Source organism: Corylus avellana, chromosome ca2, assembly GCF_901000735.1.
Source record: "Corylus avellana chromosome ca2, CavTom2PMs-1.0".
Taxonomy (NCBI): domain Eukaryota; kingdom Viridiplantae; phylum Streptophyta; class Magnoliopsida; order Fagales; family Betulaceae; genus Corylus; species Corylus avellana.
The window spans coordinates 7191989-7206295 of record NC_081542.1 but is presented as its reverse complement, the minus strand read 5'-3'; the positions used below and the strand labels follow the sequence as shown (position 1 = coordinate 7206295).

The 14307-nt window shown below is 37.1% G+C and overlaps 1 protein-coding gene across 1 annotated transcript; it reads right to left on the bottom strand.

Moving 5' to 3' along the window:
- Nucleotides 1–3232: 3232 nt before the first annotated feature.
- On the bottom strand, nt 3233–12806 carry LOC132170876 (uncharacterized). Its single transcript, XM_059582014.1, has 6 exons — nt 11954–12806; nt 11017–11119; nt 9160–9215; nt 6557–6721; nt 3579–3692; nt 3233–3497 (listed from the first exon to the last, which is right to left on the bottom strand). Exons 1-6 carry the CDS (start codon nt 12647–12649, stop codon nt 3405–3407), a joined length of 1227 nt encoding a protein of 408 aa, XP_059437997.1. The 5' UTR covers nt 12650–12806; the 3' UTR covers nt 3233–3404.
- Nucleotides 12807–14307: the final 1501 nt, after the last annotated feature.

The following is a 14307-nucleotide window of genomic DNA, read 5'->3' as shown; positions in this document are numbered from 1 at the left end:
AAATAACTTCTAAACACATATGATTTAATATCCAATTTGTTAAGTCAAAAATATCTCAATTCTTTTATGTTTGTAATTCTCTCTCCCTCGCCATCCCATGTAAACCTTATCCCAAGCCCACTCCACTCCACCCCTCATGTCCTCTCCCACTAGTCGGGGAAACTTCAGTTTCATGTCTAATCAACTCAAAGGTAAGTTCGTCTACTAACGTAGATCCAATTCAAAAACCGGGTCTTCAACTTCCCTGGCCGAGGAAGTTATTGACTTCCACCATAGTAAGAGCATTACAAGTAGACTGGACTCGCATAATCGTCATGGAAATACTTGCTCACTAACATAGACCCACCCAATCCTAGAGCCGAGTCTTCAGCTTCCCTAGTCGAGAAAGTCATCGACTTTAGCCATAGTAATAGCATTACAATTAGATTGGACTTGGCATAATTGTCATGGAAATCACTAACGCAGACCCAATCCCAAAATTGGGTCTTCAACTTCCCTATCTGAGAAAGTCATCGACTTCGGCCATAGTAAGAGCCTTACAATTAGACTGGACTTGGCATAATCGTTACGGGTGGGCACGGGTCGGGGCGGGTATCGGCCTTTTCTCCAACCCGCCCTGCACCCTGCGGGTTTGAAAATTTCAACCCGCCATCCGAGCACAAGGAACAATATCCGCGCGGGTTCAAGTATTGCGGGGCGGGTATTGCGGGTTGTGCAGGTTCTTTTCCAGATCCTCTCATTTCTTTCCTCCACCAGCTTCTCATCTTTCTTTTCCTCTTTCTTCTCCTCCATTTTCATCTTTTCGTCAGATCCTCTCAGAACCCGATTCAAACGTATAAGCACAGAACCCCGAGAAACAAACAAACATACACAACCCTACATCAAACCTATAAACAATGGAAAAGAAAACCAAAGAATGATTCATGAAAGAGGTCTAGAGAGAGAAAAAAAGCTTGGATCGACAGGATCGTGATTTGTGGAGGTGGGAGCGTCGCAGCAACCGTGGTCTAAAGTGGAGCAGCAGCATAGACTAGAGAGAGAAGCAGACAAGAGGTGGAGAGAGAGAGAACACACTGAAGAGAGAGCAAGGGAGACGAGAGGGAGAGAAAAGGGAACAGCGGCAGAAGAATAGAGAGAGAGACTGAATAGATTAGGGTTAGAGTTTTTTAGTTTTTATACTTATGCGGGGTGGAGAGGGTACCCACTGAAAAAAAAAAAACACCTAAAACCCGCAACTTGGCCTGCCCTGCACGGGTTGGAAGAATCCTACCCGAACCCACAAAAAAATACATAAAACCCAGGCGGGGAAGGGTGGGGCGGGTTTGTGAATTGAGCAGGTTTTTGTCCACTCCTAATAATCGTCATGGAAATACTCACCCACTAACGCAGACCCAATCCCAAAATCGGGTCTTCAACTTCCCTATCCGAGAAAATCATCAACTTCGGCCATAGTAAGAGCCTTACAATTAGACTGGACTTAGCATAATCGTCATGAAAATACTCGCCCACTAATGCAGACCCAATCCTAGAAATGGGTCTTTAACTTTCCTGGCCGAGAAAGTCATCAACTTCAGCCATAGTAATAGCATTACAATTAGACTGGACTTGGCATAATCGTCACGTAAATACTTGAATGGAGACTTTACTCCACCTCTGCCCTCCATTACCCTAGGTTACTCCCACCAACCCAACCCTTTTACTCATCTTCTCATCCTAGACATTGCAGATATTCTTTCAAACTAGCTATGAGTCGTTAAACAATAAAGGTTACAGCTTGGAGTGACAGTTTATTTTATCCAAAAATAAATATTTGACATTCAATGTGTTGCAGCTCCCACCATGCAAAAGGGAAGTGAAGGTTAGGTATAAGTCCAATGAGTGAAAACGCCAGTACTTTAAAAGCTTCGAGAACCCTTGCCAAGTCCTTGTCATACTCCTAATCAGATGTAACCCATAACCACTAAACCACACCATTTTCAAGCAGACACATAATCCAACCTAAATAATTCCTGCCCGCCACTTCTTAACACCTCCATCTCTCGAAGAGGAAAAGCAAATTTAGAGAGAGAGAGAGAGAGAAAATGTAAATGGTCTAAAACTTTACAAATTCATTGACTCATATGGTTGCAGATTGAAGAATTAGTGAAATAAAGCTAAGTGTATGTTTGGTAAGTGTTTTGAAAAAGCTTTTTTTTATTTTATTTTATTTTTATTTTTATTTTTATTTTTATTTTTATTTTGTCCCCCCATCTTAAACCCTAGTTTCACCCCTGCGAATGGCCACCCTCTATCCTTTTGGAGGCCACCTCTATTTCTGTAATTTCTTTTTAATAAATAAGAAGTCAGCCTCCACACTTGAAAAAATAAGCATGCGCTTTTTATTTTTTTTTAAAGAAATATATATATATATTTTTTAGGAAAAACTTCACTTATTCCACATAGCTTTCGCTTCTTTTGTAAACATCCCTTAACGTTCAAAATCTCTCACTTTGGTGTATCAAATTTTCATTTCATTCCAAATACCCCCTACCATTAGATATTGTAGTTAAATCAAACGGTGAAATAAGTAAAAAACCTTTATACCCCTAAAATTTTTAAAAATTTTAAATGTACCCTTATTTATAAATAAAAAATTATTATTATAATTATTATATTAAAAAAAAAAACAAAGTGACCCATCGTGGGTACTTTGTGACCAACAGCAAGTCACCAAGGTGACCCATACACCGTCGTCTTTTTTTTTTTTTTTTTTTAATTATGACCCGTGAGTCACAATATGGGTGGGTTAGATCCACTGGTGAATCCAAGGGTCAAGAGTTTTTTTTTAAATAATTATTTTTTAATAAAAACTAAGGGTATTTTAGGAATTTCACACCACTCCGTTAAGATTTAACAAAAAATCATAACGGAAGGGGGAAAGTAAAAGAAAATCAAAGTTGGCTACACCAAAGTGAAAGATTTTAAACGTTGGAGGGTGTTTGCAAGAGGCGCGAAAGTTCATAGGGTAAGTAAAGTTTCCCCTATTTTTTATAAATAACAAGTAAGACTCTACACCTAAAAAAAAAAAAAAAAAAACATTTTTTTTTCTCAAAATATTTCTAGGACAGTTGTGTAAAAGGTGTCTTGTGTTTTGGTTTATGAAAACTGTTTTGTGTGATAACTTGTTTTCAAAAAAGTTAAGTTTTGTATTTAAAATGAGAAAAGACTTTCCAAACACGTTACAACCACTGTGTGTAAAAAAGCTTACATATACATTACAGCAACATATCAAATCTTAGACAAGTATAATTTCTGTGGTGAACTATATATACAAGTTTTTTCCGCTCAAATGCCAATTTAGATCCAACAACCAGTTCAGCTCATACCTCTTAGCGCATGGTAAAAGATAGCCCTTTATAATACTCTTACAAAGGCCTCAAAAGCGGATAATCTTCAAGAAGTTCCCGCTCTGACAGAGTGTCATTTTCATTCTGGGGAGTCCACAATACCTCAACAGCCTGCATGAAAACAAAAGAGATGTCAGGCAGAGAATATGAAAACTCTAAACTTCACAATTATGACAATGTTCTCATTCTTACTAGTATTTTGCTTGAGGGAATGGATCCAATCTTTTGCAAGGCTTCTTTCAAGTCCCCACTGCCATTGATGGCAGGCAGCTTATGTACTCCTTCAGCAGCCACCAAGATTGTTATCTGATTTACAGAAATCTCATAATGTTACAGAAGAGGGAAAAAGAAGATTTACATTTCTATTTTCAGTAACACATGCATCCTAGAACTGAGCTACTCGGTCATAGATGCTGCGAGTTTATAATGTTGTCAAATAGAAAGATGAGATAATATGCATATCAAGTTGCCACAATAAGGCATGGTAGTCAATCACTCCATGCAATAGGCATTAAATTATTGATACAAAATAAATGAATTGAACCACCCCAAGATGTGTACAGAGAGAAAAGGATGCAATCCACCAAAAGGAATTATTGTAAATCTTGAACAAAAAGCTAGAGTTCTCCCCCATTCAATTTTCACTTTCATATATATTCAGGGTAAGAAGCAACTGAAATTGTATAACATGTTATTCGTTCCATAAGATTACGAATTGTCAACTAGGAGCAAATGGACCCAACCATGCCTAGGCTGATGTATTGTAATTCTATAAGAGGTCCTAGGAGCACCTTGAATAGAGAAGCAGAGACGAACCGTTTTTGTGGTCTCAGCCATAGTAAACCCAAAACATTTATTATTCAAAAACATGTCAAGGAGGTTTTTCTTATCAAAAGTCACAAGAGTATGACAGAATTTGATTGGCGGGGACATCTAAAAAGAAAAAAAGAAAAAGAATGGTGGGAACATTCCCTTCCAACTCTTAGTAAAAGGTGAACAAAAACTTTGTAATGCTCTGCTAGGCTAAATGTTGTCATATGCTGCCATCATAATCCCCTTGGTCAAATTTCATGTGAACCTTAGATTAGTCAATAAATATTTGGCAGAGCATAAAAGCTTGACAAATAGATCAACATTGAAAATTCAATTATGATCTACTAATCTTCCATCAGGAAACCCAAAAGTAGTTGTGATCAGGCAGAAGTTGATCTAAAATTGATTTGGCTCAGTTTAACAGGGCCTTTGGTCTGGTTCTAGTATGTCAGTAAATTATGCACCACCCAAGATCGATTTAGTTATATTACAATGATAACCCAACACCAGAACTAAATCACACCAAGATCGATTTTGAAGCTTCTGAAATCTAACCGCAAAAAGGCAAGCCTACGACATCCTTTTCAGCAAGTGATATATGCAGTCATTCTTTTTACTCATTTAGAATTGAAAGTTTAAAAAATTATAATATAGCTTATGACAGGAATTTCCCTCAAGAGTGTTAGTTTTCGGTTCTCTTTTCTACATCAAAAGGCAATTATATGAATAAAATGAAATAAAATGCCCATCATGTCATCAGAAAATCGAAAACCAAACAAGATATATTCAATTCTACCTCAATGACAAACAACTCCCACCTGAACTTGTTTATGCGCCTAAGCTTCTGTTCTACAACATATATCCCAACCAGAATTTCTACTTCCACGAGCACTACATCGAATTTCATTTTAACCTCCACCGCATCCCAACTCTTCTTCTATGTGTGTGAGGGAGAGAGAGTTATAATGCTCATGCTTGCATTGATGCATATTTTCTAGATAGTGGTGGATGAGGAACGTTCAGTTGCATCACAGTTTGGAATATCTGGTGGAACAGTGGAAAATCACATTTCTGATATCTTTGCAAGATTGGGAGCTTGAGTCAGTTGACATTTCTAAGAACTAGTGTATTCTACTCTTCCTTCAGGTAAAGGGAAAGATAGAAGGTGCCAGCTAGAGGCCTCTAAGATTAGAAGGTTCAAGGTTTGTTCCTTATATTAGGCTTTTAGAGACCATTAGTGGTTGATTTTTCATGGAAGAATATTTGAAGTGTAAAGGTACCAAGAAAAATAGAATTCGTAGGATGCATAACTATTTTTTTAATGACAAGGAACCTCGACAAGGCAGGGCCCTTCGGACCAATCCCTGCAGAGTAAACCTCAGACCTGTGCACCGCACCCTCGGAAGTTTCCCCTACACGGATCAGGATAAATCGTGGGCTTTCACACCAGGGGGTGTGACCCTAAGAGGGAATTTGCACCTAGCAAGTCTCGAACTTGGGATCTATGGGGTGATACTCCCTAAGACTACAAGCCTCAACCACTAGGCCAACCCCCTGGGGTTCGGATGCATAATTGTTTAGGGTGAAATGTTGGCAATTGTGAATTGGAGTATTGGGAAAATTTTGTGGATAGATTTTGCATGCATGAGAATTGTGGTAAGATGATGGATTGCCCTTCTTTTTTTTTTTTTACATTGCGATATGGCTAGAGAATTATGGCTCTTGACCATTACATTATTTCGAGTGCATTGAGTGATGCCTTAGACAGTGAAAGAAGTGTTTGCATGTTGGAATGGGAAACTTAATTGTTAGAGAGATTTAGGACCAGCTCCTCTTTGTATTATGTGGGCTAAACACTCTACCGAGTCAAAAAATGGCTGTCAAGAACGCAAAGAGAGGAATAACCATAAATGGAGCAGGCTGGCTGGGAACTTGCTTAATGCATTTTCTTATGCTCTCTATTTAAGTGGTTGCATGCTCTTGGAAGTATACACTTCTATTCTTCTTTGAATTTATTGTTCTTTTCAATTTTTGATTGTAATTTGCTAAGAGAATGCATTATAATCATCCTTTGTATGACTTATTTTCACTTTTAATAAAAACTTTTATTACTTATCAAAAATAAAATAAATTACAATGCTCATGAATATGAAGATAGATAGGAGAAAGCATCTTAGTTTGGAGTAAAGGATTATCGTATAGTATAAATCATGCAATTAAATAAAGCAAACCCACAAATAAATAGCAGATTAGAACACATTCCATGAGTCTAGTTAGTAGCTGACTCACCTAAATAACCCAAATTGAAGCTATAAATAGAGCATTTTTAACATAATTCATCTTACTGTTGACCTTACCACTATGTACTCATTTCTGAATCCATTAGCTCTTTGGCTGGCTGAGCTTTGCCTTTTAATGTTGTTCACATTGACGAGTGTTTCTTCATCAAACTTCCCCCGTTCTTCAATAGAAAGTTGATTGAAGCGTTTCTCTCCGTCCTCCATGCTCTTCTTTAAATCCACCTGTAATAATGGCACAAATTATACATGTCTTCAACATTGCTGACATCTAGTCAAAGTAAGTTCTCAATTTAAAAAAGAAGAAAAAGAAAAAGAAAAAAGGCCTCTATAAGAAGTAATGGCTGCAGGGAATATGTTCTGTGAAAGGACTGTAGAGATTATGCTGGATGCAAAATTACGAGATGATGTAGATAAAATTGTACTTCCTATATATATGGAAATCTGGAAAAGAGAAATTTAAGTTAATCACTCAAGAGCTCTAAAAAATGTTACCCTTGTCTACAAAAGTGAGATATTTTATTGATAAGTAATCAAGACATCATTAAAAGCGTAAGGCACCTTTAGGTACACGGGAAGTATACTAGAGAAAACACTCGTCTAGAAAGAGGGAAAAAAAATCATGATAACTAAACATCAAAAGAGAAACAAGTGCAACTGTCCAAAGATATAGATTATTGAAGAACAAAGACTTAAGCTCCGCTGAAGTCTTCTCATGGTCCTCAAAACTTTTTTTTTTTTTATAAGTAATGTTGCATATCAAAAAGCGTAGAGGGATGTAACCCTAGTACACAAGAAGTATACAAGAGAACACTAAAGATTTAAAAAATAAAAAAAATAAATGTTTTTTAAAAAAAAAAAAGGGAGAGAGAGAGAGAAGCTAAGAACCCCAAAGCAGAACCCTAAATCCCAAAGAAGCCCTAAACCCACAAAATAGTCATGCCTTTACCCCGACCAGAGCCATTGTCTCTAACATCAAAATTAATGGAGCATTTCAAATTTTTAAGCTCATCCTCTCCTTAGGTTTAGAAGCAGAAATCTTCAAGATACTGGCCCTCTTCAATGGCAAAAAAAAAACCCATAAGTCTTTTCTCGTCACCCCCAAAAGACATCTCTATAGTGGGAGTGGCTCCCATCGCATTAAGTACAAACTCAGGATAGCCCTCATCCCCCTCCTCTCCATTCCTTGTCTCAGCCAAAACTTTTGTCATGCATTTCCCTCCATAGACACCACAAACGGCACGGAGGCATCATCTTCCACACAACAACACTCCGAGTGATGCCAGCAATCCACCAACAAGCATACAAGTCAATAACTCACTACAGACCAAAAAAATAAAATAAAATAAGCATTCCATAAGGCACAAGCAACCTCACAGTGGAGAAGTAGATGGTCCACAAACTTCTCATTCCTTCTCCACTTACAGCATCTATCTACCACAATGACATATTGCTTTCTAAGATTGTTCATGGTAAGAATCTTTCCATGGGCTGCCGTCCAAGAAAAAAAAAAGAAGCAATCCTCAAAAGAACCTTAGTCTACCAAACACTCTTTCAAGAAAAAAGAAAGGCATCATTCCAACCTAGGGAACTGTAGAAAGATCGAACAACCCTCTTTCATATTCTCGTCTCACTCTAACTGAATACAACATTCTGAAGAACGAGGCAAATACATTCACCTCCCAATCATGAGATGCTCTAGTAAAGCTTATGTTCGACTAATTGGTGCCATCAGCAAACTTAAAGTGAGCTGGTACTGAAGCATCTTTCACGTAGGCAATACCATAAAAAAACTAGAAAGAGGCTCATTAGAATACCACCCACCCCAAGAATTGCCAAATTTAAAATCCAACACAACTCTCCACAAATCCTATCTCCCATGCACATAGCACCATAATTATTTTCCTAAGATAACACAATTGAACATCAACAAATTCCGAATCCCCAATCCTCCCTTAGAAATAGGAGAACAAACCTTTGACCAGCTTACCAGGTGATATTTGAACTCTTCCCTAGCCCACCCTATAAGAAATCTTGTTGAAGCTTCTCAATGAGGTTCGCAACACCCACAGGGAAAAATGGACAAGAGATATGTAGGCAAATTGGAAAGTGTGCTCTTAATAAGAGTAACCTTACCACCCTTAGACAAATACATCATTTTCAAACTTGCCAACTAACGCTCTAACTTTTCAATGACACCATCCCAAATAGGCTTAACCTTATTGGAGGCCCCCAAAGGAAAACCAAGATACTTCAAAGGCAGAGAAGAAACTGCACATCCCATAATACAAACCAATCCTTCCACATTCTCAACATTACCCACTGGAACCAATTTCACCTTAACCAATTTGATCTTCAAGCCCAAAGCAGCTTCAAAAGATAAGAACAAGCAACGCAAATGGCGTAATAATTATAACTCTGCAAATAGTTCAAATTCCAACTTTCAATGGATTGAAAGTATGGAATCAACTAGTATGCTTTTCACAAATACGAGGGGGGCGTGTGTGACTTTAACATACATGTGTGCAACATCTCCACCCACCCCCACCCCCCAAACAGTTTCTTTCCCCTTCTCTCGTTTGTTTGTTTCAAGAACGTTGAACATAACTGTCATCATACAGTTAAGTAGATCAAAATGTTCTAGGAGATGGTATTCAACTTACAGATGAGTAACCTGAGATACAATAATCAGGATGCCGAAGCAAAGCTAAAGTAGTCTCTGCACCCAAAAGATAAGATAGACAGAACTTTAATAAAATTTACAAGAAGAAAAATAACAAGAAAGGCTCAGATTAACAATGTGCAAATGAAAAGTCATGGATGAAGAAATTGATAATGAAGTCAAAATTAGTACCAAAATACATAGCATATTAAGAAATATGAGCCTTGCATTCCATATTATATGAGATGGGCTAATGATATACAAATGACTGACAATGTAAGAAGCAAAATAATAAGTGAAAATCACTTGTGCTTGCAATAAAAATCAAGTATATTAAAGGATATTATGAACAAGCAGCAAATTGATCCCAACTCTGAATAAGTCAATTATGATGAGGACCACTCCATAATCACTAAAAGGAAGATCTTCACAATTTGGATGCCATTTGTTATATCTTTACAGTAATCAAACTCGCGGGACTATTATTTCGATTGAATTTGGATTCAATAAATCTTTTTGAAAAGCTTAACTAAACCAAAATCTTACTATTGGCTCAAAGCAAAACATGAACATCAGTTGAATAAAGCAATTCTCTCGTATGGCCTGGGAAGAAACAAAGAAAAGAAGAAGAATATTCTTTATGGGAAGAAAATTGTTTCCCACTCCAATTGTCTTTTAGGTACAATATGGCCCACAATTGATATAAATAGACTATTTGTACTATCTCTTCTAGGAGGCAAACTGAATATATGCCAACTTGGTAATTGTATGTGCAAAAAGAGTGGGAAATCCGTTAATCACCTTTTACTCCATTGTGAGGTTGCTAGTATCTTATGATATTTTACTTTCAGTATTTTTGGGTTAGATTGGGTCATGCCTAAACACGTAGTAAACCTCTATGCTTGTTGCAAAGGCCAATTTGGTAGTCTTCATAGTGTAGCTCCATGAAAGATTGTTTTGTCCTATACAATGTGGTTTATATGGAGAGAAAGACATGTTCGTAGTTTTGAAGACTGCAAAAAGACGGTGGTGGAATTAAAGGCTTTCTTTTAATACCCTATACCACTAGACGCCTGCCTATAATTACTTTCATATTTCTAGCTTTTACAATTTTCTTGCTCTTTTTTCTTTTTCTGGTTAGGTGGTTCTCTTGTATACTTCTTATATACTTGGATTGCGCCCTCGCATTTTTTAATGAAATTCGATTACTTTTTTTAAAAAAAATTATATATATCGCATTTCCTAATGTATTCAATAATAGGAAAATTCCCCGTATATATACATACGGTAAGTACGTACATACATATGTACATATACATATGATAAGTAATAATTTTATATGAAATTCCCCTTATAATTTTATGGTATAAATTCCCCTTTGACTTCTCTCTTATATCACTTTCTCTGTTTTTTATGATATTGAACTCAATGATTCTAAATATTACCTCAATTCACCTTGGGCCATACAACTTGCCTCGTAGGAATAGTAAAATATTAGCAATCATCTCACCTTCTGAGTAGGATTAGAATTTTCTCTGTTTTTCTTTCTTCTTTCACTTGGTAAATTAACTCACGCCCTAGAAGATCAGAACCCACAACCTCTTCACAACTCCGATTTTAAGGGAGTGAAAGTGCCATTTCAGTTTTCAGCCACAACCGACTGGTGACCAGAATTAGATAATCAAACCATATGATGAACAGATTATAAAGTTCGTTTAACTACTTTTTTTAGGGTTCAAACATCATATACTAATTTGTATAAGATGACTCAAATCTAATAGTAAATTGATGAAAAAAAATGTTAAAAATAAAACCATGAATTAGATGAATAATAAGAATATTTAGTGAGAAGCTCCACCTGTCAATACAAAACTCAAACCGTCAGGGCTAGATGTATCTGCAGTTTCAGCAATCCGATTAAGATCTCTTTGAAGCGACCGCCCCATGCCCAACAATCCAACCTAAGAAAAGACAATAATGAGGAAAATTCAGAATAACTGCTTTCTGAAATTCAAGAAAGATTAAGTGCCAGAACTCAACTTAAGAAGGTTCTATGCAGGAGATGAACACAAGAAACAACTACTTCATAGGCAACTAAATGAACACACTTTCTAAATCTGATTAAACAAAAACACTATATAAGTAAGACAGTAAATCTCTAAAGTAAATCCATGACTTTTCGGAACTTTTCCCCATTGTCACATACTTGACTTGCAGAGGCTAAAAACATTTTGTTGAAGCTGATATTAATATTATTGTGGTCAAACAGTAGAATATGCTGAATATTGTAACTTCAGAAATTCTCTGAGCCTTTCAACTCATACTCCCTAAAATCCATACCAGACTGCACTTGCGAACATATTATTTCTTGGTGCCCTATATGTAGCTTCATAGAGCAGAAAACAGCCTCAATTCATTCAAACACCAAACCCCAATAGTTCCAACTCAAAACTTTTCCGACCTAAGCCCAACCACCCAAGGCACAATATGCAACAAGGCATTCTAAGAAAATCGTCCTAAGGCACTCAAAAAGTCGCTGCCTCTCTTGTCACTAATATACCCGCACTGCTAGTAGTAAAGGCCAATGATTCTCACACTGTCACACATATGACACATAAAAGGATCCCTGAACCATTCTAATCAAACCAACAACTACCGTGGGCTAAAAAAGTACGTCTCTTTACAAAAATCCAGCCATTATGCAACCATTTCACACAAACATTCCCACCGACATAGCAGACACCAAATCACTCAAAAGCTATGTGAATAAGAGCAAAATCCAATTTCCACAATACCTGAAGCTTGAGCACACTGGTTTTCTCCGTGGCAGTAAGCACACCACCCTCCGACCGGTCTGAAAGAAACCCAGAAACCAAAACAAACGCCGCGAAACCCATCAAAATAAAAAAGAAACTCGACCCAGCACCCACTCCGACCCCAACAGCCGGACCCACGTAAAACCCACCTCCGCCGCCGCTAAACCCGAACGGCGAAGGCGCGTAATACGGCACCGAATAAGAAGACCCCGGGCCCGAAGTCCTCGGCGTCGAATAGCTCCTCGACGATGAAGAACGCGAAGAGAACGACTTCCCACCCACGCGGCCACCCGAGGCTGCCAATGCCGAATTGGGATCGTACATCAACAACAACCCCAACAACACCGCAGCAATCGCGGGTGTTCTCAATGCCTTTATAGCGTTATAAACAGCATTCGCAGCAACCTCAAATGGGTTTCTATAGTTTTCTTTGTCGAGCGACACGGACTCGTCAAAGTCTGGTTCAGTCAAATGCTTCTTCTTCGCGAAGAGGAAGCATTTAACGCTGAATTGACCGGAACCTTGAGGCCTCAAATTCAATATTCCGTTCCTAAACTTGATTGGTCTGATGAAGGAAGTATTGCTGCTGGGGAGTGGACGAAGAGGGGGGAGATGAATTGGGAAGGTTTGCTTCCATTTCAATGGGTTGGCTTCGAGCAAGGAGGTGGTGGCCATGGACTATGGAGTTTGGGTGGATTGGGATAGTGGGTCTTTTTTGGGGATGAGATATTTTTGGGCTTTGGTGAGGAAGAGAATCTGTGAGGGTGTGCAAATGTGGGTGATGATTCTGAAATGGACGAGTAGTGGCCAGGAAACCAGTTGCTTGAATGTGAGAACCTCATTTCATCCAAGAAAAATACAGGTCGTTTTCGTTGAGAGAAGCCTAAAAGATTTTGCTGCGCGAGGCACGTGACTGGATTATTAGAGTATCACGTGACATACAAACTCTATTTTCTTTTGAGGGAAACAAAAATCAAAATTAAAAATTAATTGTTAAGTTTTCTCATCATTTCAATTTAGCTTTGGATTTTCAATTTTGACATTTAATTAAATATTTAGGATTTACCTTAATTTTAAATACGCCTTTTCATCCACTTCGAATAAGATACTTTCCATTTTACTTTTATTTTATGGTTAAACTTAAAGAAAAATGTTAAGGTCACAACACAAATTTAACTTATAGCCAACTTCTCTCCTACGTGTCATCTAAAAAATAGAAAAATTGAGAGATAGGATTTTGAGGTTATGAAAATTTGGAAGAAAAAAAAAGACAATTTATTTGGTTTAAAATTTAAATTTTTTTTACACGTAGAAGAGAAGTTGGTCATGAGTTGAATTTGTGTTGTGTCTGTATCAAACCTCAAACTTAAAACCTTGTTTTGTTTCATGTCACCGTGTACGTGATGTCACCTAAAAAAATATGTCGTTACATCATTTAAAATTTTAAATAATGTGATATTATATAAACAATTAAATTAAACAAATAAAATGTTGACTATCAAAATAACTACTCTCCAAATGGAGAGATCCTTGTCGTATTCACCATTGAAGATAAGTCGGACAGTATGGTAAAATATCCGAACCAGGAAGGAAGTTCATAACCAACACGCTTCTCTCCATAGAATAATACATTAATTTCCCATTTAACTTTATTTCCTGTGGCAGCCGAGAGGAAGAAAAGAAGATTAAAAAGAAAAGGAAAATATAAATGTTAGATCTGATGGGTTAGTAATTAAATATATTTTTTTATTAGATTTTGTGCCATTGTCTCATTTTCTTCCTTGGTAAGCAATAAAAGACCATTGGGAGTTTGTCTCGTTTGACTTTTTGGTTCTTCAGCTTATGTTTTTGTTTAGGAGTAATTACTTTTTGTCCCCATAAATTACAATCTCTTAACACTTTCTTTCATGAATTATTAATTATAACACTTGACATCATCAAACTACCATCTTATAACAAAGGGTAAAGATATTGACCACGCCTGGCGTGCATCAACAGTGATGCACGCCAGGCACAAATTTTTTTTTTTTAATTATTTTATTATTATTTTATTATTTTAATTTTTTTGAAAAAAAAAAAAAAAAAAAATTGTGCCTGGCGTGCTTCACTGTTGAAGCACGCCAGGCGTGCTCCCAATCACGACTCTATAACAAAAAGCTTCTTCCATTAGTTAAAGAGGTTAAAATTGATAGTCAACGGTCATGTGCAAATCATGTGCCATTTTAAATTTTTTTCTTCTACTTTTGCCATCACTTCAAACAATTAAAGTTAATATGTTTACGAGGGTATAAGCGTCATTTTCTAGGTCAAAAGTGAGGGCAAAAGTTGAAGAA

Bases quoted from the DNA above. Each gene is read 5' to 3' on its own strand.
- LOC132170876 (XM_059582014.1), bottom strand. From the start codon at position 12,649: ATGGCCACCACCTCCTTGCTCGAAGCCAACCCATTGAAATGGAAGCAA. The intron at 9,216-11,016 runs GTGGAGCTTCTC...TTTTGGGTGCAG, and splicing joins TTTGAGTTTTGTATTGACAG to AGACTACTTTAGCTTTGCTT. The intron at 3,693-6,556 runs GTAAGGTCAACA...TCTGTAAATCAG, and splicing joins TCAGAAATGAGTACATAGTG to ATAACAATCTTGGTGGCTGC.